Source organism: Aedes albopictus, chromosome 2 (assembly GCF_035046485.1).
Source record: "Aedes albopictus strain Foshan chromosome 2, AalbF5, whole genome shotgun sequence".
Lineage (NCBI taxonomy): Eukaryota > Metazoa > Arthropoda > Insecta > Diptera > Culicidae > Aedes > Aedes albopictus.
Genome location: NC_085137.1, coordinates 35,321,975 through 35,349,101, shown reverse-complemented (window position 1 = coordinate 35,349,101; position 27,127 = coordinate 35,321,975). Strand labels below are relative to the sequence as shown.

The window sequence follows — 27,127 nt, the reverse complement described above, 5'->3', positions numbered from 1 at the left end:
GAGGTAGTAGGCGTCAGTGTTCAAAACACAGTAACAGAGAAAATTATAAATCATTAAACAGGTCGTTGATTACGTATTTAATTTGATGTAATTAGGTGATGAATTCCAAGTAACGTCATGGAATTGCTCATCATTCAAATTTCTACCAAGCACTACATAAAACCATTAAATAGTTCTAGTATGGTTCTATATCCAAATACCAGGGATAACGTTATCCGAATCTATTTGGAAATGGAAAAATGGGATGTAGGGGATAATAAATCCTAGTTCACTTCTTGCTAGAAACGTAGGGAGGTAAGAGAGTTCTAATCCGTTTCTGTATCCAAATATAGGGGATAAAGTTATCCTAGTCTATTTGGAGTTCGAAGAAGAAAAAGTAATGGAATGTAGGGGGTCACGGATCCTAATCCATGCCTAGCATGAAACGTAAGGAGCTTTCGGCAAGTTCTAGTCCGTTTCTGTATCCAAATAAAGGGGATAAAGTTATCCTAGTCTATTTGGAGATACATGAATGAAGAGGATTACGAGTCCTAATCCAATCCAAAAGTTTGATTTTATTGTATTACAGACCAAAATGAAGAAGTTCAGCTCAGTTCGTTTGGCGTAATAGAGTTTAGCGAACCACTTGGGCAGCGGTCGGTATTTTGGGCACTCTTCGCTATAACTCAGTCAATTCCAAAACAATTGGCTTGAAATTTTGTACACGGCCAGATACTATACGTATCTCATCGCGTTCCAAAACTTGTGTCAATTGGTTCATAACTGGCTGAGTTATAGCAGAGAAGTGCCCAAAATAGGAACCCTGCCGAGATCGTTCCACTTCCCTATCTAGTAACTTTTATGTATGAGAATTTGTGAATAATTTATCTTGAAGTTGGCATATAGGAGAATCGAAGGAGGAACTTTCCCAACTACTGTGGTAAGAGTATTCAACCAAATGATAAAACGGAAGAGGTAAAAGTATGTAAAAGCGGTTAAGTAAACGCTAATTACATAAAGATAATGATTAGTTTAGTAATCGCAATTTCATATTTCTATATAGATAACCAAACCTATATCAGGATATCGAAGAACATTTAGGAAGGATTGGCTGACGATCATTGACAATTGACGAAAGGATCTCCTGGAGGAAGTCCTGGACATCACTATATGAGTGCAACGGCGGGGTTTTGATAGAAAATCATCAAATGTTATGTATTACAAGGTTTCGCATATTGTTCTACTTTGCGATAGGATAGGATAGTTCTTCTATTCGAAGAAAGGTAGAGATGTAGTAGGTTTTAACCATAATTATTCTGATAGTAGGCTGGGAACCAGGAGGAAGGAAATAAACGTAATTTGTGATAATTGTTTACAACCGAACAACACGGTGTGTTACTATTCTACAGGTAGATGGCTTCGATATGTATTGTTTCCATGTCAAGATTAGTTTTACATAACGTGAAAATGTCACATGGAAAAATGGCCTGTTTTTCGACTTGGTCCGATTAAGGTCAACGGTTCGTGCGTCGGAAAATCTGCATGAATCTTAAAAGACACGGACACGTTCAATGCTTCCAGTGAGCTTTTCGCTCTTTGAAGGAATCACGACACTAGACAACGGACTAGCATGCAACGCCCAGTGGCACAGCCGAAAACTTTTCCTGACAGCTGCGGTGGGAATCGAACCCGCGCTCCTCAGCACGATGCGACTAAGAGCTTGGTGACCCTAGCCGCACGACCACGGAGCCGCACGGCTTTCATTGGACGCCTCCGATGTTCGGAACAAAGTGATATGCAAATGTTTTACGAAACTATCAATGGTGTGCAGAGAACAACGATGCTGTTTCCCGTCATATAGATTGGCCGTGAAGATACCATGGTGGCACATTACAGTATGGAAGCTGCCAGCTAGATAGAGACATTGTTGAACATCAGTTTGAAATAAATGGTTATTAGTAATCATGGTACCGGATTCTCACATCGCATCACTCTTTACATGGCAAGCTACTCAGCAGCAAACGGTTTTTGTTCGTGTACCTTTCATCAGCGATTATTGAATGGCAAACTCGGTATCAATTTCATTCGTTCCTTTTTCACATCGCATGCAATCGTTCGGCGATGTGATTCATTCGCATCCGATTCAGCTTACGAATAAACAGCAAGAACAACTATCAACAAACTGGGAACAAATTTCACCTACCCTCTAACATGTTCTAGAACCAGTAGAAAGACGTAACTGCACACAAGAAAATTCAAATTTTCGTTTAAAAAATTGAATCTAATACCATTTTATCATGCTAAGCAAGTCCGCAGGTGATTCTCACATAAAGGATGTTATATTCAACATACATATTAGATTAAAAAAAAAACATTCCGGAAACATCGATGTTCTGTTTTCACCATTATGAAATACCGTATGCGTGAGAATGTTTGCACCATCGTGAAATCCCTAACAAATTTTGAAAACGACGTATAATCAATGGTGTAGCATTGATTATACGTCGTTTTCAAAATTTATTACTGAAATAACGTTCCAGTTTTACTTATGAATACAATATATTGGTTTTATTTGCAGGCATTAGACCGGCCCACATTTGTATGGCGAGAAAGAAAAGTTGGAAAAATTCACGGGGCACCCTCTAGAATCGTGCCTTTGGATGAGAAGAACAATCTGTGAAAGATTTAGCTCAATCGGTTTAAAACTGAGCTGGCGCAAATGAGTTGAAAGTTTGTATGGGATTTTCAGTCCAAATATATGGGAAATTGGATGAGCTACAATCTCTCACTCAGTACGCCGGTTCAGCGAGTTCGATTTAGCTCAGAATTAAAAGAATGGTAGTTGATACCCTGAGGAACAACTTTGTAGAAGACCATATAATGATAAAACTTAATTTAATTGCGGTTTGAGCTAACGAAAGCAAGATGAGGACATCTTCCTCTGTTTACTCACGGTTTTTACATGCAGCACGTGTTTGTCGGTCGAAGCTTGCGCGCTACATCGTAGGCAGCTATGTATTTAATTTTTCAATGTTTCGATACCCGCCTACATGCGTGTGCAATTGAAATGAAGGACAACATAGCCGCCTATGATGTAGAGTGCAAGTTTCGAACAGCAAACACGTGCTGCATGTAAAAACCGTGAGTAAACAGAGGAAGATGTCCTCATCTTGCTTTCGTTAGCTCAAACCGCAACTAAATTAAGTTTTGTCATTATATGGTCTTCTACAAAGTTGTTCCTTAGGGTATCAACTATTATTTTTTCAATTATGAGCCAAACCAAAATCTTTCAACCAGCGTGCTGAATAAGAGACTGGAGGTCATCCAATTTCCCATATATTTGGGCTGAAGATCCCATACAGACCTTCAACTCATTTGCGCCAGCTCAGTTTTAAACCAATTGAGCTGAATCTTTCACAGATCGTTCTTCTCATCCAAAGGTACGATTCTAGAGGGTGCCCCGTGGAATTTTTCGACAATTTTTGTATTTGGGCCAGTCTAGCAGGCATATAAGGTATAACTCATATCATGGTAGGCTGTGAATAAAAAGTGTTGGTTTTCTTAGTTTAAGGACAGACTTGTTAGAATCCCAAAATGGCCGCCACAATGGCCGACTTTGGCAGCTACCCACGATTTCGAGGACACAAATCTCTTCGTAAATAAAACCAGTGTACCTGCGCTTTTAATTTTAAGCTAATTACAAGTGAGTAAAAACAGAATATTGAAATACATTGTTGTTTGAAGCTTGCTTCTTGAGATTTGTGCGTTTGAAGTTTCGATGCAATGTTGAAGCGGGATTTCAAGACGTTTGTCCTTAACACTTGCATAATGACTAAGTGGCAACCATCATGCGGAAATCGAGGCTATTGTTACCTTCTCGATTCCCATCAGCAAAAAGGAGTTAACATGAGTGAAATGAAGCGAATATATGACATCTTATCATGGGTCAATGAGTTTTTATGACAAAGGAGGGGTATTTGGTGGTGAAATAGCACTAAAAAGGCGTTGATCACGTGCCAGTTAAAAAACGATCTTTGGATCTTACTCCGCAAAAAAAAGAGAATTGGATGAACTCATTTGCTTTACGTCCATGTTTTGCACATTATTGATTTGGATTACAGCTTTACATGTTGGGCCCCACTGATGCGAATTTTAAGGACTATACTATACCATAAAATGTATGCAATTGACAAAGACTCAACTGTCACCCAAATAATGACGTAGTCAACTAACAAGACAAAACACTAACTTTAGAAGCATGTTCTGTAGTTGAGAAAATACGTATGAATTTGATACCTTATGAGAAATTTCCCAAATTTTCCCATCCTAGAGAAATAGAAGCAACAAGCCAAGCAGACACCTTGGTCAGCGTCTCACCTTACATAAACCAAATTTGCTGAATCAGTTGATAAAGCATTACACTTGCTGCAGTTGATAGCTATCAGCTGCTCGATCGCCGTATTGTTTGTAAATTTAGAACTCAAATCAGTTGTCAAACATTTTGAAAAATAACAATAACGCACTCGATACCTCCTGCAGTCATTAGCTGTGTTCAACGAGTAGGCTGCAGTTGTTTGCAATCAAGACGCTTATTGCTTTCAGTGAGCTTTTTGTCTTTTTCAATTTGCACAATTTGGAACAAGCTCACCAATTCATGTCGAATTAAATTGAATCAAGTCTAACAGCTTTGGCCCTTGAAATCTGGTTGATGCAAAGAAATTGGAAGAGACTCGAGCAAGTGAAGATTGTGCCGTTGAACTCACCTATAATGAACGACCCATCAACATTAACGTATGCGATTATATATGCTGGTCCATATTCCCTTGAGGGTGCGCGTGGTTATCTGTTAGTCACAAGAAAAAAGATGGAAAAATCTTTCCAACAATTGATTCAAATTGACGGCACAATTGTATCATCGTCGCCGTGAAAGAAGCGCTTTTGCCCAGAGATATCATCGTCTATACACAAATTTGCCCACCCGCCGCGCTCGGTCCTCCATCATAATACGTCGCCAGCCATACTATAACATCCTCGGAACAAGCCGGCAATTAGTCAGTAGCAATCGAAGGCTCGTAACGAGTAGCGGGTCCCGCGTAGGGGTAATCGAATCAAACTGTTTACGTTAACGTTTTTCTTTATGCTCAGTGTAGGACATAAGTCGAACGAATATTAAGCAAGCGTACGCGATTCTGCCGTCATAACTCGGAAGCGCAGTTTATGCTGATCTTTGAACTTTAGAACGTTGAAGACGGACGAGTCGGTTCAGCTCAAGTGGTTGTTCTGATAGGCAGAGCAGTGAAATGAACTGTTTACGGTTGGTGCTGCTTGCTGCGGCGCTACTGTTCACGGGGGTAGTGGCCCGACCTGGGACGGTGCATCATCGTGGCAGTGGGTCGATGGTAGATGCTCGTCACCATTGGACGCATAATGAGATCCGGAAGGAAGCCTGGTGTGGATATGAGGTAAGTTATTAGTAATTTTTTGTGATTCCAACTCTCTAGCATGGCGTTGGCCAAGTCTTTTCGACTAGAAGGATACATACATACATTTATTTGTTCAACATCACATTTAAGACAAGGCATAATCAACAATAGTACGCCACAATACTCGGTTTGTGGCTGCCGCTCTCCATCCTCGGTCACACCCAATGCTCGCCAGGTCACGCTCCACCTGGTCCGCCCATCGTGCTCTCTGCGCTCCACGCCATCTTGTGCCCGTAGAGGATCACCGGTCTTATTAGCGTTTTGTTGCGTTTTGTAGGGATCCGAGATAGACGCATTCCTCCACCACCTCGAAAGTATCCCCGTCTATCGTAACAACCCAAACGGATCCGGTCGGGTTCGGTTCCGCCTACCAGCATGTACTTTGTCCAGAGAGTAAAAAATTCGAAGATTGAAAGTGAAGATTGACATTCTTATTTTTTCATTCGTGTTTGGCCACATTCATTGTCAGCTGAATGCCTCTCTTTTTTCATTCAATTCTCTGTCACGAATATTTTTTCGCACGTCGTAAAATGTCCAATTTCTGTTAACAGACGTACAATCCGACTTAATGGACAAATAGAGAACATAATTAATATTCTAATTAACTATTATACACAAGTTTTGAGGTTATTGGAAGTATAATCGGGAGTTTCGGTCCAGTTTTATTTCTCAGTGAAAATTGTCAGTGACAGAAAAATGAATGAATAGGTGAAAAAATTCATTCACCAAAATGAATTTTATTTTGATTCCTCAGTTGAGAATCTTCAAAATTCACGTTGAATTTTACTCATTGAAAATGAAAATTTTAAACTCTGACTTTGTCATTGAGGCATTCACCATAAGTCCGGCCTTTGCTGCTTCGCGTTTCAGGCGGGTGTACAGCTCTGCCACCGTTCCAAATGTTCTAGCAATAATGTCCATGTCGTCCGTAAAACACACAAATTGATCGGATTTTGGTGAAATCGCTCCCCGGTTGTTGATCCCAGCTCGACGCATTATACCTTCCAGGGCGATGTTGAAGAGTAGGCATGAGAGTCACCCGAAACCCTTACGCAGTTTTGCACACCGTGCATCGTTGCTTTAATCAGTCTAGTCAGCTTCCCAGGAAAGCCGTTTTCGTCCATGATCCTCCATAGCTCTGCGCGGTCAATACTGTCATATACCGCCTTGAAGTTGATGAACAGGTGATGCGTTGGGACCTGGTATACACGGCATTTCTGGAGGATTTGCCATACGGTAAAGATCTGGTCCGTTGTCGACCAGCCGTCGATAAAGCCGGCTTGATAACTTCCCACGAACTCATTCGTTTTAGGTGACAGACGACGGAAGATGATCTGGGATTGCATTTTGTAGGCAGCATTCAAAATAGTGATCGCCCTGAAGTTCTCACATTCCACATGGTCGCCTTTCTTGTGAATGGGGCAGATTACCCCTTGCTTTCATTCCTGCGGTAGCTGTTCGGTTTCCCAGAACCTGACTATCAGCCGATGTAGACAGGTGGCCAACTTTTCTGGGCCCATATTGATGAGTTCAGCTGCGATACCATCCTTCCCAGCTGCTTTGTTGGTTTTGAGCTGGTGAATGGCATCCTTAACTTCCCTTAGCGTGTAAGTTAGTTCATTTCCGTCCTCCGCTGCACTGGCGTCGTCGTTTCCTCCGTTGTCGTGGGCTTGCTTGCCTACGTTCTCCACGCCGTTCAGGTGCTGATCGAAGTGCTGCTTCCACCTTTCGATCACCTCACGTCCGTCCGTCAAGAGGCCTCCGTCTTTATCCCTGCCAATTTCGCCTCGCGGCACGAAGCCGTTGCGGGATGCGTTGAGCTTCTGATAGAACTTCCGTGTTTCTTGGGAACGGCACAGCAGTTCCATTTCTTCACACTCTGCTTCTTCCAGGCGGCGCTTTTTCTCCCGAAAGAGGCGGGTCTGCTGTTTCCACTTGTGTTTGTAACGTTCCACGTTCTGTCGAGTCCTTTGCTGCAGCATTACCGCCCTCGCTGCATTCTTCTCCTCCAAAACCGTTCTGCACTCTTCGTCGAACCATTCGTTCCGTCGATTCCGTTCCACGTACCCGATGGTGCTCTCGGCTGCGTCGTTGATGGCTGCTTTCACTGTACTCCAGCAGTCCTCTAGAGGGGCCTCATCGAGCTCGCCCTCATCTGGCAACGCGGCTTCGAGATTCTGCGCGTATGCTGAGGCGACATCCGGTTGCTTCAGTTGCTCTAGGTTGTACCGTGGCGGTCGCCGGTACCGTACATTGTTGATGACGGAGAGTTTTGGGCGCAGTTTGACCATCACCAGATAGTGGTCGGAGTCGATGTTGGCGCACGATAGGTCCTGACGTCGATAATGCCGGAGAAGTGCCGTCCGTCAATCAGAACGTGGTCGATTTGAGATTCTGTCTGCTGTGGTGATCTCCAGGTGTTACGATAAGGGAGGCTGAGTTGGAAAAAGGTGCTACGTATGGCCATAATTTTGGAGGCGGCGAAATCAATGAGTCATAGGCCGTTTTCGTTCGTTTGCTGGTGGGCGCTGAACTTACCAATCGTCGGTCTGAATTCCTCCTCCTGGCCTACCTGAGCGTTCAAGTCTCCTATGATGATCTTGACGTCGTTGCTTGGGCAGCGGTCGTACTCGCGTTCGAGCTGCGCGTAAAATGCGTCCTTGTCATCAACAGTACTTACGGAGTGTGGGCTGTGCACGTTTATTATGCTGAAGTGGAAGAATCGGCCCTTGATCCTCAACCTGCACATTCTTTCGTCGATCGGCCACCAACCGATCACGCGTCTCTGCATATCACCCATCACGATGAAAGCTGTTCCCAGCTCGCGTGTGTTGTCGCAGCTCTGGTAGATAGTATGATTACCTCTAAACGTTCGCACCATGGATCCTGTCCAACACACCTCCTGCAGCGCTACGATGCCGAACCCGCGGTCCTTCAGTAGATTGGCGAGTATGCGGGTGCTCCCAATGAAGTTGAGAGATCGGCAGTTCCACGTACCGAGTTTCCAATCACAAGTCCTTTTTGTTCGCTGGGGTCGTTGCCGTTGGTCTCAGTTCGTATTATTCTGTTGCTGATTTTCCGTTACAATGGTTTTTGACGGCTGGCTCGTACGGCCTGACACCCCCTACTTTCCGGAGGACCATAGTGCACAGTTGAGCTTAGAGTCCTTCCCTGGCACTCGGACGTAGATCAGCCGCCTCTAACATGGGGATCAGACGCTGTTGGGAGCCGCTCCTCCTGGAGAACAGACGCTCAGGTTTGCCGAAGTAAACCCCCCCCCCTTCCCTGTCAGCCTATGACCGAAGTTCCCACCGGGGTTGGTTACCCGATTTTCCCTTAGGTTGCTCATAGTTTCCGGCCGGTACTACGAGGAGGTAGGGATAGGAGTTGCTGGGCAGAGGCAAGTGGATCACAATGGGATCTGAATTGCGCAGCATACCCAGCCTTTACCGTGCCACGACTAGAAGGATCTCATAAGAATTCATAGGATTTTCAAGTGATATTTTGGATCTTTATTAATAACATTTTAATGGGATTCGTAAAGCTCGTGAGCTCTTGTGAAAATCTAACAAGAATTTATGGAAGAAAGGGCAAAATTCAAAATTAATATTTACTCAACGTCATATAGTTACGTTCAGTAAAAAAATTTAGCAATTTCCATTATCATTTATCTAACACTGGAAGATAAGCTTTCAATGGTTATTGTCCGATTGCGACCAGTAGCGAATGCACTTCCGACAAAATAGAATTGCACAACGGAGGATTAAAATCCACTCGAATTGTTATTTTCAAATCTGATAAAAATGAATTTCGTACACACTTCACTCATCGGCCTCAACGCAAATATTTTGATCTCTCGCTACATACTCATCAAGATAACCACTTTACCAAGACAGTTCTCTGATTGACAATCGATTTTTTCTCTCTCTTCTCCACACTCAGTCATGCCCAGCTCCGAAGGACGGTATGCTGAACATCCATCTGGTACCGCACAGCCACGATGACGTCGGTTGGCTCAAGACCGTAGATCAGTACTACTACGGTAGCAAGACCAACCACCAGATGGCCGGCGTCCAGTACATTCTGGATTCGGTGGTGGAAGCACTGAGCAAGAACCCCGATCGGAAGTTCATCTATGTGGAGTCGGCGTTCTTCTTCAAGTGGTGGGACGAACAGACGGCGGAGATTCAGGAGCTCGTGCATGAGTTGGTGCGGGAAGGTCGGTTGGAGTTCGTTGGGGGTGCGTGGAGCATGAACGATGAGGCGGCTTCGCATTACCAGAGCTTGATCGATCAGTTCACGTGGGGGTTGAGGTTGCTGAATGATACCTTTGGGGAGTGTGGAAGACCTAGGGCTGGGTGGCAGATCGATCCGTTCGGGCATTCGAGGGAGCAGGCTTCGCTGTTTGCGCAGATGGGGTACGATGGAACGTTCTTTGCTAGGTTGGATTGGCGTGATAAGTCCAAGAGGTTGCAGGACAAGACGGCTGAAATGCTGTGGAAGTCGAGTGCGAACTTGGATGATAGCGACTTGTTTACGTCGGTGCTGTACAACCATTACAGTGCTCCACCAGGATTCTGCTTCGATGTACTCTGCAGAGATGATCCGTTTGTAGATGGAGAGCATAGCGCTGAGAACAATGTTAAGCAAAAAGTTGACGATTTCTTGACCTTCGTCACAAATATGTCGGCTAGGTATCGATCGAATAATTTGATCATCACTATGGGAGATGACTTCAACTACATGGATGCTAACATGAACTTCAAAAATATGGATAAACTGATTAGGTATACGAACGCTCGGCAAACGACTGGATCCAACGTGAACGTGTTCTACTCAACACCAACCTGCTATCTGAAGGCCGTCCACGATGCAGACCTGACGTGGCCAACCAAGACCGATGACTTCTTCCCGTACGCTTCTGATCCGCATTCCTACTGGACGGGTTATTTCACGTCCCGGCCAACTTCGAAGCGCATGGAACGACAGGGAAACCATCTATTGCAAGTCTGTAAGCAGCTGACCGCATTTAATCCCACCCCTGGAAGCGAAGAACACCTGACTATTCTCCGGGAAGCAATCGGAGTGATGCAACATCACGATGCAGTTACCGGAACGGAGAAGCAGCACGTCACCGATGATTACTCTCGGATGCTCCACGTAGCTTTCGAAGCATGCGGTGTCAACACCAACGCTGCACTTCAGGCATTGACCAGGAATAACGTGAAGTTCGAATCGTGCCATCTGCTCAACATCAGTCAGTGCGAGATATCCGAGACCAAGGAGAACTTCGTGGTCACGTTGTACAATCCACTAGCTCAAGCCAACTACCAGTACGTGCGTCTACCGGTTACTGGAAACAGCTACGTCGTTAAGGATCATCAAGGATTGGAACTCCCATCTCAATTGGTCTCCCTTCCTGAACCGGTCGCCGACCTATTCTACCGAACCGGACTCTCCACGCAAGAATTATTCTTCCTAGCCAACGACGTCCCTCCCATGGGCTATCGATCTTACTACGTATCGGAAACGTATGACTCCGTTCCACCCCAAGACGACGATGATACATCCAAGGAACAAACCGTAAGCATCGGAAACAACTACCTGACGCTAAACTTCGACGAAAACGGCTTCCTCAGCACCATCCAAATCGGCGATGAAACCCATCGGCTGCAGCAGGACTTCCTGTACTACGAGGGAGCTTATGGCAACAACGAAGTGTTCGAGAACCGTTCATCGGGAGCGTACATTTTCCGACCCAACAGTACGGAGAAACACGTCGCAACGACGGTTCGATTGGACGTGATCAAGGGTGACCTGGTTCAGGAGGTCCACCAGCAGTTCAACGAATGGATCAGTCAGGTTATCCGCGTTCACGAGAACGAGATGCACGTGGAGTTCGAGTGGATGGTGGGTCCGATTCCGATCGACGATAGCAAGGGTAAAGAGATCATCACCCGGTACTACTCGGACATTCAATCGGATGGCGTATTCTGGACGGATTCGAACGGACGAGAGATGATTAGAAGACAGAGGAACCACCGGGAAACATGGGACTTGGAGTTGGTTGAACCTATTGCTGGGAACTACTATCCAGTGACTACGAAGATGGCCCTGGAAGACGACAAGCTGCGGATGGCTGTGCTGAATGACCGAGCTCAGGGTGGTACCAGCATGGAAGATGGAGTCATCGAACTGATGGTACATCGACGACTGCTTCGGGATGACGCGTTCGGAGTTGGCGAAGCGTTGAACGAGACGGCTTACGGAACTGGGTTGATCGCTCGGGGTAAACACTACTTGGTGTTTGGATCGAAGGCTCCCCGAATGATGCCAGTGCAAGTTTGGGAACGTGTCCTGCAGAACCATGTTTTGCTACCGCCTTGGATGTTCCTGAGTGACGCGTCTGACATGTCGTTCGATGAATGGCAGTCCAACTACGTCAATATGGTAAGTTTATAAAGTGTGTAATTAAACCTTACAAATGTCCTTACGAATCCGTTTTTTAGTTCTCGGCAATGGCAGCTTCCCTTCCGGCAAACGTCAACCTTCTCACCTTCGAAGGTTGGAAGCAGCCCTCCACTTACCTGGTACGGTTCGAGCATTTGTTCGAGAAGGATGAGGATTCACTGTACTCGGCTCCCATCACGTTGGATCTCGAGGTCGTATTTTCCGAATTCGACATCGCAAGCGTCCGGGAGACTACCTTGGCTGGCAATCAGTGGAAAGAAGAAAATACTCGTTTGAAGTTCTACGCTGACCCTGTACCAGTTCCTGAACCAATCATGAAGCAAACTAGCCACAGAAACGACAACAGCATGATAGTTAAATTGAACCCTATGGAGATCAGGACCTTCGTCATTGAAATGAATTGGAAGTAACTGAATTGAAAACGCAATCCAATAAAGCTCGTCACAATACTCAACTCCACCATTTTTATTAAGAGGGGCATATAAATCGTGTGCAGTTCTACAAACAACATGAGAAATTAAATATAAGCTCCTATGCGTAATCTAAGGCCTTGAGGTTCCTACAAAGTTACTCTTAATGACTCTAAACTTTGATTTTTTTTTATGTTTCTGTTTTGGGTAAAGCTCATCATTTACGGTTGTGGTGGTGGTGATGCGCATCGCACCACTTTGTATCCACACAGATATTGCTCTTCGTGTTTGCTCTCATCACTACCTATAAGCCTATCAGCTTAGAATCCTTCGTCCCAGCCGGAAACCTCGTCCGGTGGGACGTGCGTATCCGCGGGGAACACGTCAAAGTTGGACATGTCCAGGGGTCCCTTCAGTTTCGGTTGCAGCGGCGATTTGAGCGTCTGGTTGGCGAGGCCTTCCCAGTCGAAACCCTGGAACCATCTGCAGAAAGAAAAGTACGTTGAGCTGAGTTCTTACAAACGTTACGAATTAAGTATGGTGGATCATACTTGTGCTTCTTTATATCCTGGATGCCTCCCCGCTGGTAGCCCAACCGCTCCGTGGGAATATCCCGGCAGAGCCGTTTGATCAGACTGACGGCCGCGCGGGACATGTGCTTCGGGAAGTTGACCATGTCGATGCCCTTCAGGATGATGTTGTACGTTTTCATGGGGTCAGCCGCAGCGAACGGAGGTCTGCAAATGAATGGAAATCGCTTGAAATATAAACCAACAAAATGACTCAGAGGAGTCCTTCACTCCAATAATTTATTCGGAAAATTTTCCTGCAATTTCTTCGGCAATGTCTCGATTCAGAAATAGCTCCAGTGATTCCTTCCGGAATTCGTCTACGGCAACCTTGCGGAATTCCTTGACAAGGTTTCGCCTGGGTTTCCTTCAAGAATTCGGAAATGCTTCCAGGAAATCTTTCAAACATATTTCTACAGATTCCTTACAGAAATAACTCCAAAAGTTTTGTCGAGAACTTCTCCATGGATTCCCTTGAGGAATATTCCTTGGATTGCTTTCCTTCCTTCGCTTGAGTTCCTTCGAAGAATCATGCAGGAGTTTTTCCAAGAATTTCTTTCGAGAATTCTCCAGGGGTTCTTTTCAAAATTCCACCAGGAGTTCTTTCCGGGAATTCTTCAGAACTTTTTTCGGGAACTATTCTGGAATTCCTTCCGGAAATTTTCCAGGAATTTCTTCTGGAAATTCTCTAGGGATTCCTTCCGGGAGTTTACAGAAGTTTCTCCCGGAGGGCCACAGAAGTTCTTTCCGAGAATCCTTCAAGAGTTTTAATTCGGAAAATTTCCAGGAGTTTTTTTTTCTGGAGTTCCTTCAAGTAATTCTCCAGGAGTTTCTTCCGGGTATCCTCAATGAGTTCGTTTCTTCCAGGAATCCAGAAGAGTCCACTAAGCGGAATCCACTAAGCGTCCCTGCATAGAATCCTCTAGGAGCTCCTGGAACACGCCAACTGTTCCTTTCGAGAATCTTCCAGGAGGTTTTTCAGATAATCCTTCAGGAGTTCTTTTCAGAAAGCTATCAGAGGTTCTTTCCGAGAATCCTAAAGGAGTTCCATTCGGGAATCCTCCAGGAGGTTCTTCCGATAATCCTTCTGGAATTCCTTCAGAGGTTCTTTCCGGGAATCCTAAAAAAGTTCAGTCCGGGAATCCCCCGAGAAGTTCTTCTGAAAATCCTCCAGAAGTTCCTTCCGATAATCCTCTAAGAGTTACTACCGGAAATGCACAGGGCTATACTTCCGAGGATCCTACAGTAATTTCTTCTGAGAACCCTCCTGGAGTTCCTTCCGAGAGCCCTCCAGGATTTCTTTCCAAGAATCAACCAGAAGTTCCTTCCAGAAATTCACCAGGAGAATCTTCCAGGGGCTCTTTCCGGGAATCCTTCAGGAATTTCTTCTGCGAATCGTGGAGAAATTGTCGGATTCAATTCTTGAAAGTTTTCCTGGATGGTACTTTCAGAAGAATTCTCGGAAGGAGGATTTCTTGAATGAAGTTCTGAGGAATCCTCATTGTAAATTCCTGGTGCAACCCTCAGTTGGAATTTTGGAATAATTCTTGTTTGGAATTTCCAGAGGAAATCTAAGATGGAACTTCTGGAGGAATTTTCGAATGGTGTTACTGGAGGAATTCTCTCCAGGAGTTCCTTCTTGTTATACGCCAAGTGTTCCTTTCGGGAGTCTTCCAGAAGGTTCTTCAGATAATCCTTCAGGAGTTCTGACTGACTGCTAACGACTGTATTGTATAGTTCTTTTCAGAGAGCCATCAGAGGTTCGTTCCGAGAATCCTGAAGGAATTCCATCCGGGAATCCTCAGGGAGGTTCTTTCGAGAATCCTCCAGAAATTTCTTACCAGCATCTACAGGCGTTCCTTCCGAGAAACCTTGCTGAAATTCCTATCGATGAGTTCCATGAGTTCGTTCTGGAAATCCACCGGGATATATTACAGGAGTTACTTCCGAGAATCTTCCAGGAGTTCCTTTCGGGAATCCTCCAGGATGATCTTCCGATAATCATTCAGGAGTTCCTTTCAGACATCTACTAGAGGTTCTCTTCGGAAATCATAGAAGAATTGAGTCCAGCAATCCTCTAGGAAGTTCTTCCGAAAATCCTGCGGAAGTTTCTTCCGATAACTCTCCAGAAGTTCCTTCCGATAATCCTCCAAGAGATCCTACCGGGAATCCACAGGATTATACTTCCGCGGATCCTGTAGGAGCTTTTTCCGAGAACCATCCAGGAGGTTCTTACGATAATCCTCCAGGAGTTCCTTCCGAGAGCCCACCTGGATTTCCCTCCCAGAATCAACCAGAAGTTCCTTCCCGAAATTCACCAGGAGTTACTACCAAAAATCTTCCAGGGGGTCTTTACGGGAATCATTCAGGAATTCCTTCTGCGAATATTCCTAAGTTCATAGGACGAATTCCCGAAAAAAATCTCTGATGGAATTCCTGGAGAATTTCTCCGATGAACTCCTGGAACTCTACAGATTCAATCCCTGGAGGAATTCCCAGGATAGGCTTTTTGAGGTTTATTCCGACGGAATCAATGGATCAAGCCCCAGTTAGATTGAATGAACTCCTAGATGGAATTTTTGAAGAATCCTCACCTCATAATTCATAACTCCGAAGTAATCCCCAGATGGAGTTACCATGTGGAATTCCCGGAAAAATTCCCAGGTGAAACTTCTTCTTCTTCTTTATGGCTTTACGTTCCCACTGGGACTTGGCCTGCCTCGCTTCAACTTAATGTTCTTTGAGCACTTCCACAGTTATTAATTGGAGGGCTTTCTTTGCCTGCCATTGCATGAATTTGTATATTGTGAGGCAAGTACAATGATACACTATGCCCAGGGAGTCGAGAAAATTTTGTCGACCGGCACGGGAATCGAACCCGCCGTCTCCGGATTGACGATCCATAGCCTTAACCACTAGGCTAACTGGAGACCCTAGGTAAAACCTTTGGAGGAATTTTCGGGCATAAATATTGGAACAAAGTGGGTTTTTAAGGAATACATATATGGAATTCCTACAAGATTTCTCGGATGGAGATTTTGTAAGAATTCCCGGATGGAATTCTTAAAGGAATTCTCAGATTGTATTCCTGAAGGATTCGTCCGATGGATTTGGAGGAATTTTTGGATGGAATTTCTGAGGAAGTTTTCAGATAATATTTCGGAAGAAATCCCCAGATGGTATTCCTGGAGAAATTGTCGGATGGAATTTTTGAAAAATTATTAGAGGAATTCCCAGATGGAACTTCTGGAGGATTTTTCCGATAAAGTTACTGGAGGAGCTCCCCAAATGGAATTTCTTGCATGAGACTTTAGAAGGAATTTTCGGGTGGAATTGTTGAAAGCATATGGAGTTCTTGGAGGAATACTTGGATGGAATTTCTGAAGGATTCCTTGGACGTTCTCCCTGGAGGAATTCTCAAAATGGAATTTATGGAGAAAAGACCCCTCAGATGGAATTGCTGAAGCAATTCCCAGGTATAATTCCTGGAGGAATTTTGGGTGGGGTTCAAAAGGAATTCTCAGATGGAATTCAAGGAAGATTTATAGGATGAGGTTCCTTAATTTCTGGAGTAATCTTCAGGTGAAAATACTGGAGGAATTCTAGGATGGAGTTCTTGGAGCAGTTCTTGAAAGAAATTCTTGGATTGAATTCCCTGAGGAATCGCCATCTGAAATTCCGGAAGCCATTCTCAGATGGAATTTTGGAGGAATTCTAATTTGGAGTTTCTAATGGAACTCCCGGACGGGACTTGTGGAGAATTTTTCAGATTAAGTTTCTGGTAAAATTCTCTTATATGGAACTATATTTGAGGAGTTCTCGGATGGAATTACTGGAATATTTTTGGGAAAGGTTCCTGCAGGAATCCCAGGATGGGGGAATTTTCGGGACGACTTTTTTGAGAAATATGGAATTCTTGGAAGAACTGTCGTATTTTTGTACGAAGTTCCTGGAGGAATTATCAAAAAGGAATTTCTGAAAGATTAGTCAGATGAAATTTCTGGAAGATTCTCAAATAGAACCCCGGGTGGAATCCTCGGATAAATTTTTGGAGCAATTCTTAGAATTTTTTTCTAAAACTTGCTTCAAAATTACTTCTAATTCACCCAGAAGATTGCCCCATAGATCTCCATACATTCTTACAGAAAACCGTACGAGCATTTTTTTCGGGTATTCATCTGCTATCAGAGAATCCTTCAGAATATCAAAAGTTCAGAGTTTCTCTAAGGATTTCCAGAGAAAATGTTCCACTGACGCTTACAGGTTTTTTTTTTCTAAAGTCGCCTTTACAAATTCTTCCAGGGATACTCTCAGAAATTTCTGTGAAAAATCATCTAGGATTATTTTTGAGAAAACTTTCATTGATTCATTCTTAAATTGCTCCTTGGGTTTCCTTCAGAAATTGCTCCAGGAATTCGGTCTTACAATATACCAAGATTTCTATCAGAAACTTCACCAACGATTTCTTTAGAAGTTTCTTCAAGACATTCCATAAGGCCTTCCTTCAGATATTCTTCCATAAGCTCTTCTAGGTAGCTTTCCGTATTTTCCTTAAGAAACTCCACCTGCCTTAAAAATTCTTCCTGGGAAAAAATGTTTAACAATCATTTCAACAATCCTTCGGAAATTTCACCAAGAATTTCTTCAGAATTGTTTACAGATTGTCTACAGGCATTCCTTCACAAATAATTTCAAAGATTCTTTCATCAACTCGTCCATTGGTTTCTTCAAAAAATCTTCCAGAAATTCCTTCAGAAATTCAACCAAAAATTTGTACAGGAATTGCTTCTGGATATCTCCACGTATTTTACATAAATTTCACATGCATTTCTTTGATGGATAAATCTCAGAATGTTTCCACAAACTCTTCGACAAATTCAAAAACATTTCCAAGTCTTAGTGATTTAGAACTTATTTTGTCAAGTATTTCCACAGGAATTGCTTCAGAAATACGTCAACAGATTGCTTTAGGAATACTCCCTGATTAGATTTATCAAAAAAACTTCCCCGAAAATTGCCTTATTACCTTAAGAATTCCACCAAGGTTTCCTCGATGAGTTTCCACAGGTATTTCCCCGGAAGGTTCTTCAGAAACTCCTCCTGGGATTCTTTCAAGAATTTTCCTGAGATTTTTCTAGAGATTTACTCAATATAGTAATGCCTGAAACTTTTACAGGGATTCTACTGAAATTTGTCTTTGAGTATTTTTTCAGGGATCCATTCAAAAATATCTCCCGAGATTTCTTCCGAGTTTCGAAGTGTTCTTCGGGAAATTCAAAAGAACTTCTCTGAAGTTTTTAAGAAGTTCCTCCAAAAGTTTGGTTATAAAATCCTATAGATATTCCTGGGATCTCCGTCAGAAATATCTCCTGAAATTTTTTAAGCGGTTTCGGTAGGAATTGTTTTAGATATTCTTCTAGGGAAGTTCTTACAGAAATAACAAAAAATATACACGAAGAATAACTATTGGTGGATTCTTGCGGGTGGATAGCGCGAATCCCTTGAAAAACTCCTGGAGATTCCTTTGGAGATTTATAGAAGAAGTTTTTGAAAATATTCTGGAAGGATTCCTGGGCAAAAGTTCCTGAAACAATTTCTGAATTATCACTGAACGAATCTGTTGAAACTCCTCAAGAAATTTCTGGAAGGATTCCTGGAGAAATCCGTAGAGGAACTTTTGAAGGGTTCTCTGCAAAAATGTCTGCAGAAATTGCACACAAAGTTACTGGAAGAATTCTCGAAGAAATCTTTCAATGAATTCCTCAGGGATCCCCGGAGGACTTTGCAAAGGAATCTTTGGAAGATATACTGGCAATACCTCTGGCGGAATTCTTAGAAGGGTTTCATATACAATTTATGAAGGGATTAATTGACAAAAAAACATTCTTGAAGGAAATCTTGAAGAAATGAAAATGAATCGATGAGATTTTTTTTGTATTTTTTAAGAGAATCCTCTGAAGCCACCTTTCTCAAACTGTGGGTTGCAACCAAGGATGGGAACACTCACTTGCAAAGAGTTACACTCACTTGCTGTTTTCTCAGCTCAGAAGCGTGCAATAAAGAAACGATATATGGACGACTTTTGCCTTGATATTTTGTCTAAAAGTTCGTGGAATAGAGTAGAGGTCGCACACGCATACCGAAGTCATGAGAGAGCTGCAAAGACAACTCTCCACGAGGTGAATGTAAATTACACTCACCTCGTGGAGAGTCGCTTTCACAGCTCTGTCACGACTTTGGAATGCGTGTGCGACCCCTACTCTATTCGGCAATCTTTTAGACAAAATTATAAGGCAAAAGTCGTCCATATATCGTTTCTTTATTGCACGCTTCTGAGCTGAGAAAACAGCAAGTGAGTGTAACTCTTTGCAAGTGAGTGTTCCCATCCCTGGTTGCAACCCATCTGCCCCATAAGAAATACACGTTTCGGCAAAGAAGCTTGACGAAAGCTGCTTTGAAGGTATATATGGAAAAAATTCTAGGAATAGAATTTTGGTTTTCGCAGGAATTGTTTTTTCATGAAATTCCTGAAGCATCTCCGAAAATCTTATGAAAGGTTCCTAAAGAAATGTCCAAGCAAATAATTGGAAATCCCTCGAGGAAATTCTGGAGAAATCCCTGAAGGAAGTTCCAGAAGCAACGCTTCAGAGTTTTCTAGCTAAATGCCTAATAAAACGACTGATGCAATCCCTGAATATAAAGAGACATACCTGAACCCCTTGAGAAATTCCAGCGAGAAAGAATCTTTGAAGGAAATCGAAAAAAAAATCTCCAGGAACTGCCTATTAAAAAAAACCATTGAAAAAATCCTGGTGGAACCCCTGGAGAAATCCAAGAAGAATTTCTTTAGAAATTTCAAGAATTCTTGGAGACTTCCCAAAGAAACACCCCTGGAGGAAATTCTTATAATATTCCCGGAGAAGTACCTTTAGAAATGTTGGAAGAAATAGATAAGGGAATACTTGTACAAAGTTCTGTGGCAATCCTTAAAGGATACCCTATAGAATACTTAAAGGACTACCAGGAGGAATTACTGAAGAAACTTCTGAAGAAACCCGTAGAATTAAAATAAGTCATTTGAGAAATCTTCAGAATTCCTGAAAACATCTCTGGAATTCCTGAAAAAAACTTTCTAAGAGAACATGAACATGTGTGCATGTGACCTACAAGAATCTTTAGAGGAAACTTCAAAAGAGATTCTTGCTAAAATCATTCTAGAAAGTACTGCAGGAATACTCTTTACATGCAAATTCTGGGAAAAAATTGTACCCCGAAAGAATCCCAGAAGGAATTTCTGGCGGTGCCTCTGGAGATAATCGTGGAGATAATTGTAAAGAAGTACGTGAAAAGCGAGAAGAATGCAGCATGGGCGAGAATGCTGCATCACCGTACGAGAGCGAATGAGGCACGTTACAGACAGGCGCGGAACAGGCAGAACTCAGTCTTCCGGATGAAGAAGCGCCAGCAGGAAGAACGAGATCGCGAAGCGATGGAAGAGCTGTGCCGCGCTAAGAACACAAGACAGTGCCACGAGAAGCTGAACCGCTCGCGCAGAGGCTTTGTGCCACAAACCGACATGTGCCGAGATAATCACGGGAATATTCGCACGAGCGAGCGTGAGGTGGTCGAGAGGTGGCGGCAGCATTACGATGAGCACCTCAATGGCGACGTTGCAAGTACCGAAGGTGGCGTGGTAACAGATCTTGGAGTATGTGCACAGGACGAAAGACTTCCGGCCCCTGACCACCAAGAGATTGAGGAGGAGATTGGCCGGTTGAAAAACAACAAAGCCGCTGGAGTAGATCAACTACCAAGCGAGCTTCTAAAATACGGTGGAGAAACACTGGTGAGAGCACTAAACTGGGTCATTACCAAGATTTGGAAGGAGGAAGTATTACCGGAAGAATGGATGAAAGGTATCGTGTGTCCCATCTACAAAAAGGGCGACAAATTTTATGCCGCCATCTTTCACCGATTGCAAGAGAGTTCGTGGGGCAATATCAGGCTGGATTTATGGGTGAACGCGCTACAACGGCCCAGATGTTCGCCATCCGCCAGGTGTTGCCGCGAATACAACGTGCCCACACATCACTTGTTCATCGATTTCAAATCGGCGTATGATACAATCGATCGAGAACAGCTATGGCAGATTTTGCACGAATACGGATTCCCGGATAAACTGATACGATTGATCAAGGCGACGATGGATCGAGTGATGTGCGTAGTCCGAGTATCAGGGACACTCTCGAGTCCCTTCAAATCTCGCAGAGGGTTATGGCAAGGTGATGGTCTTTCGTGCTTGCTGTTCAACATTGCGTTAGAGGGTGTAATAAGGAGAGCGGGAATTAACACGAGTGGTACGATTTTTACGAAGTCCGTTCAGCTGCTTGGTTTCGCTGATGATATTGATATTATTGCTCGTAAATTTGACACGATGGCGGAAACGTACATCCGACTGAAGAGTGAAGCCAGGCGAATCGGATTAGTCATTGATGTGTCGAAGACAAAGTACATGATGGCAAAGGGCTCCAGGGAAGAATCAGCGCGACCGCCACCCCGAATTTATATCGACGGTGATGAAATTGAGGCGGCTGAAGAATTCGTGTACTTGGGCTCACTGGTGACCGCCGACAACGACACCAGCAGAGAAATTCAGAGGCGCATTGTGGCAGGAAATCGTGCCTACTTTGGACTCCGCAGAACTCTACGTTCGAATAAAGTTCGCCGTAACACGAAGTTAACCATCTACAAAACGCAGATTAGACCGGTTGTCCTCTATGGGCACGAAACATGGACCCTACGTGCAGAGGATCAACGCGCCCTTGGAGTTTTCGAACGGAAGGTGTTGCGTACCATCTACGGCGGAGTGCAGATGGAAGACGGGACTTGGAGAAGGCGAATGAACCACGAGCTGCATCAGCTGCTGAGAGAACCAACTATCGTCCATACCGCGAAAATCGGGAGGCTACGGTGGGCGGGTCACGTCATCAGGATGTCGGATAGCAACCCGACTAAAATGGTTCTCGAGAGTCATCCGACCCGTACAAGAAGACGTGGAGCGCAGCGAGCTAGGTGGGTCGACCAAGTGGAGGACGATCTGCGGACCCTAGTGTGACCCAGAGTGCGGAACTGGAGACAAACAGCCATGGACCGAGTGGAATGGAGACGGCTACTATGTACAGCAGAGGCCACCCCGGCCTTAGCCTGATCGATAAGGTAAGTAAACGTGAAAAGCGACCCACAGTTTGGGAAACTATGCTGTAAATAGCAGCTCTTCCTTTCCTCTTTTCAACAACATTTCGTTTTGAGGTGGTTTTTGGATAAACTTATAACGAGTTTAGAGTTATAAAGGTTTAAATGAGCCACCATTTGACCAAAATCGAGGTTGTGGCTCTCACTAACGGGGGGTCCATCAATTTGAAATACCAAATGCATTTTTCTTACTTTTTTGGTGAGGACTTTCAGAAAATCGCCACCTTAAACATTTTTGGAGACAAGGTGTGAAAAGTGAGCCGGTCGCAGCGGGAATTACTCTCATGTAGAAACCATAAAATAAAATAAATAATCAAATTAACGTCCCTGATGAAGGACACAATGCAATCGAAACGTTGGACTCCTGTCCATAGGAGTATTTGGATTTTGTCAAGACTGAAAAAGCCATTTTTAAGTTACGTAGTATATGGACAGCGCCCAAGGCGCCATATTGAAATCACTTTCTTCAAATAATACTTACATTCCTGTCAGCAGTTCGTGAATCAGTACTCCGAGCGCCCAGTAGTCCACTGAACGATCGTGACCCTTGTTCAGCACAATCTCCGGAGCTACGTACTCTGGCGTCCCGCAGAATGTCCACGTTTTACTGCTATATCCGATGAATTTTGCGAAGCCGAAATCCACCTAAAACAAAATGAATAAAACTTCCAAACTCCAAGCCATACTTCCACATCAACTTACTAGTTTTACGTATCCCCTCGAATCCAGCAGCAAATTCTCCGGTTTCAGATCTCGATACACGATCCCCCGTGCGTGTAGAAACTCAAAAGCCTTCAGCACACACCCGACGATGAACTTGGCGGTCGAATCCTCAAAATACGACCGATCGCGCAGAATCGTCCAAACCTCTCCACCGAGGCAAGCCTCCAGCAGCATGTACACAAATTTGTCATCGCGATAGGTCCGATACAACCGCGTGATGAACGGACTGTGGCAAGAAAGCATAATTTTCCGCTCGCTGTAAACGTGCTCCTGCTGTTTGGTGTCCACGATGTGTTTCTTCTTCATGCACTTGAGGGCGAACACCTGAACCACTCCGTTCCGCTCCAGTTTGACTAGCTCTACCCGTCCGAAGCCACCCACTCCGAGGGTGCCAACAACGTTCAGATCCATCAACTCGACGTCCATCAGTTCTGGGGAGGGAAATAGAACACTCGTTAAAACTGTCAACTTTGACTCATGTCTAGTGTTACAAAATTATTGTATTTGTCAATCCCAATCCCAAAGATTTAAATTTGGGATAACAATGCACAGCTAAAAGTTATTACCAAGTCAAGTCAAATTGTAAAATTGAAGTATGGAGTATGCAATACTACAAACCCTCACCTGGTTTGACCTGATCCAGCGACGACGGCAGGTTATTATTCTCCAGATTGCGGAATGCCAGCACCCGCTGCTCGTCCCCGTAGTCCTTCTCGTGCAACTCGCACAAATCGCCGATATGCTTGCTAAAGGACTCCCGGTCCAGCGTGAGGCACTCCACACCCGGTGACATTGCGATGATGTTGGCCGTCCGTTTGTCCTCCTTGATGAGGGCTTTCTCGCCGAAGTACTCCCCGCGGCCCAGGATGCGGATCTCCTCCTCGACGGAACATCCTGTGGCGTGTGGAAACCATGGAAAAGAATGCGACAGTTAATTTAAAACGAAACTTGAAGTCTGGTACGGAGACATGATGATGAGAATGGGCAAAGGAAGAATAAGAAGTGGATTTTGTAAGAGTGAAGGTGCTGTGTACAGCAATTACCTGGTAGACGCTGAGTCACTTTCACTGTTCCTTGACTAATGAGGAAGAACGAATCGCCGGCAGCTCCTTGGCGTATTATGTATGCTCCCGCTGGGTAGAATTCCTGTAGTGATAAAAATAGATTTTTAGTGATTATTCCAGTTATGCATTACGATACTGCATTAAGGTGTTGCTTGGACAAGTTTCTATCGCAGAGATATCTTTGCTTCTTTAGTCAGGACTGGTTCTTATTCTTGAGAGATGAACCAGCCTGAGGCTAAAAATATCTGAAATGAATGGTTCATTTACTCGAGTAAGTCAACAAAAACAAATATCTTCCAGTATAAGCCCTACATTGAAAAAAATATTTAAAAAATAAACACGATTAAAAAATCACTACACTTCTGATTTCGATGAAGTTTTGTCTGACGATAGGCAATAATGTCTCCTATCAACCGTACATACAAACATCTTAAAATGGACAAAAAGACAAAACAGTTTTGCTAACAAAAATTGTTTTATTAATCGACTTTGTGTTTAAAAAAGTTACTTTTTCAGTGTAGGGCCCAATATAGATTTTTTTCTTAAAACTGGAAACATAAACAACATTTTTTATCAGAAGTCTTTAAAACACGTTAAAAATCGGTAAAAAGTTAAGCGTCCAAAATACATGAACAAATATTTGCCATTGTAGTCAGATATTCATCCTAGTTTGCCATGAATAATGTTGGTGTTTGTTGGACTTGTTTGGACAAACATTCGTCATGTGACCCCTTTAAAAATAATATAGTTAATTTAAACAAAAACTTTGTATGAAAAGTTGCTTATCTAGTCAAAGCCTACATACCCAGACAGTTTCATTGTAATCTGAGAGGGTGCTGCCAACTTTGAATACGATCTGGGCAAAATTCGTCCAGAACGTATTTTGAAAAGGGCTAAGTATTTCTTACCGATTTTTCGATATGTGTTTAATAAAAAATAATGACCACTCCTTCAAAAAAAAAATGTTGTATGGGTACAAAATAAGTCAAGTTTCAACCGTCCATACAACACAAGATGGATAGAGCACGGTTGAAGAATACTTTTAATTAAATATAAACAATCCTTCCAAATGATTGAATGAATAATACAAAATGTCGTGACCATTTGTGTATTATTTCATTCTAGGATGAGTTACTTGTTTAGTTTTTAAAACAAATAAGAACATTAAAAACTTTTTGTTAGAACAACTTTTTTACTATTGCTTTTTTTTTTCTAATGTTGAGACATTAAAATCAAAAGTAGTGTTTTTCAACCCAAAAAGTCAAGTCAAACAGTCAATATAACCCAGACAGGCAGGGTGATCGTGCACTATGGCACAGTGGTGTGAAAAACCGTAACATCTTAGGAGTGTTTTTTCTAATTCTTCAACCACTTAACCTAACTTACAGCTTTTTTGTCCACTAGGGAGCTGCGTGAGCGATTCCAATTGGCAGCTGTACTTACACTTATGTACAGCGCCTAAATGTATTCTATTCTAATTCTACTATATCGAACTGGTTGCCTTTGCGCTGCTTCCACTTTTCTACCCTCTCCATGGTAGAATGATGATCACGATGATGTGGTTGTGTGACTGACTCTTGTTCCATGTCCAGTTCGATAGGGGGTTCATTATGAGTTGCCGTTAGTCTATATCCAAGTTTCGGGGTCCGTTAGAGCATATGCTCAGAAGAGCGTCAGGTGTCAGCTGCTCTCGAGGGCGAGAGCAACTGACGAAAAATTGCAAGTGCCGGGACTGGGATCGAACCCATGACCATCCACTTATGAAGTGAACGTGTAGTCACTACGCCACGGGCCCCGGCAATTAGGAGTGTTATATTGACCTCATTTTTTTAAATATGTTTCTCAGTGTTTTTTTTCGTTTTGTATTTTTTTCAATATTTATTTTTTTTTACTTGGAATTGGTTCAGGAATTTCGGCAGGAGCTTCTTCGAAAATTTCGCTAAGTATTGCTCTTTAAATTCCGGCAGGAATTGCTTCCTGAATTCTTTCAAAAAATCTTCAAACGATTCAGTCGGAAATTGTCTTCAGGGATTGCTATAAAAACTCATCAAAGTTTTGGGAAATTCGTTTATGAAGGATTTCCAGAGAAATCAAAAAAATAATGAAAAAAATATTACAATAAATTACATTATAAATTATTGCACTTTTTTTCAGAAACACGTCCAGAGATTTCTTCAGCAAATCTTAGGAAAAGTTCCTTCGGAAATTTCTCCATGGATTCCTCCAGGAAATATCGTAGGAATTCCTTTACTCATTCTTACAAATAATCAAGAATTTAGGATTATTCCTTCAGGACTTGATCCAGAGCTTCTTTCGTGGATTCCTTCGAAATTCAACGAGAAGTTTTTTTTTTCAGATAACCTGGTGAGTATTTCCACGCGAAATGACTGGAAAATTGGAAAAATTATTTTCGACATTTTTTGATTTGAATAAAACTTTGCACACGTATTTGGCTTAGGAAACTGAGCATTTTCCGCGCAAGGACAGATTTTTTTGACTCAAGAGTAACTTTTGAGAAGGGCGTATGCATTTTGAATAGCACTTTAATAAAAAAGTTGTAGCTCGAAAACCTTTGGTTGTACAGAAAAATTGTCTAAGAACAAGTTTTAGCCCTATGTATGGTGGTTGTGAAAAAAATATACACTGGGAAAAAAAATTTTTTTCCGGCAAAAAAAAATTAAAATTAACACAAAAATTTTAATATCTCAAAAAACATATTTTTGATTTTTTTTATTTTTGGACTGTAAAAACTTGAAGTTATTACACAAATTTTAACGAAGACTCCAGAATGGAGAAATGTCAGGGAAAAAAGTTTCCAGAATATCAACTTTTGAAGCATTTTTCAAAATTTCAATATTTGCAGGAATAAACGTATACTAATAAATAAAAATAATACCTGTGGTATTTTAGAATTTTTTAGCTCTTAATGATGATCTTCCTTAAAGCATCCGTTCTTGAGATATTTCAAGTTTAAGTTGGACACATTTGGATAATTTTAGAAAATACGACCTTTTCATAAGTTTTTCTAGACTCTCCAAAAACAAGTATAGGTTTTTCGAAATGTATAATTAATTTTACGTAAACCTCTTCTTGACCGCAAGATGATTCAATGAATGGTTCAAATGTTGGATCTATAAACTTACCACCTACCTGAATTTTAGGTAGCATAAAGAGCC

General features: G+C 42.9%; 2 protein-coding genes across 3 annotated transcripts in view; one reads left to right on the top strand and one right to left on the bottom strand.

The window, feature by feature from the left end:
- The first annotated feature begins 5,045 nt into the window (after positions 1 to 5,045).
- Positions 5,046 to 12,387, top strand: LOC115268591 (lysosomal alpha-mannosidase-like). Its single transcript, XM_062849466.1, has 3 exons — positions 5,046 to 5,441; positions 9,405 to 11,912; positions 11,972 to 12,387. The coding sequence occupies exons 1-3, from the start codon at positions 5,280 to 5,282 to the stop codon at positions 12,341 to 12,343; spliced, it is 3,042 nt and encodes a 1,013-aa protein (XP_062705450.1). The 5' UTR covers positions 5,046 to 5,279; the 3' UTR covers positions 12,344 to 12,387.
- The window catches only part of LOC109621380 (cGMP-dependent protein kinase, isozyme 1), a 143,848-nt gene continuing 129,086 nt past the window's right edge, over positions 12,366 to 27,127 (bottom strand). For both annotated transcript variants that reach the window (XM_062849464.1, XM_062849465.1), the window contains exons 8-13: positions 23,931 to 24,033; positions 23,512 to 23,781; positions 22,867 to 23,318; positions 22,646 to 22,809; positions 12,895 to 13,080; positions 12,366 to 12,826 (exon numbers count right to left, since the gene is read on the bottom strand). In XM_062849464.1, the coding sequence (XP_062705448.1) occupies positions 12,664 to 12,826; positions 12,895 to 13,080; positions 22,646 to 22,809; positions 22,867 to 23,318; positions 23,512 to 23,781; positions 23,931 to 24,033 (1,338 nt within the window). In that variant the 3' untranslated portion in view covers positions 12,366 to 12,663. The remainder of the gene's footprint in view (positions 12,827 to 12,894; positions 13,081 to 22,645; positions 22,810 to 22,866; positions 23,319 to 23,511; positions 23,782 to 23,930; positions 24,034 to 27,127) is intronic.

Bases quoted from the DNA above. Each gene is read 5' to 3' on its own strand.
- LOC115268591 (XM_062849466.1), top strand. From the start codon at position 5,280: ATGAACTGTTTACGGTTGGTGCTGCTTGCTGCGGCGCTACTGTTCACG. The intron at 5,442-9,404 runs GTAAGTTATTAG...CTCCACACTCAG, and splicing joins AAGCCTGGTGTGGATATGAG to TCATGCCCAGCTCCGAAGGA. The intron at 11,913-11,971 runs GTAAGTTTATAA...TCCGTTTTTTAG, and splicing joins AGTCCAACTACGTCAATATG to TTCTCGGCAATGGCAGCTTC.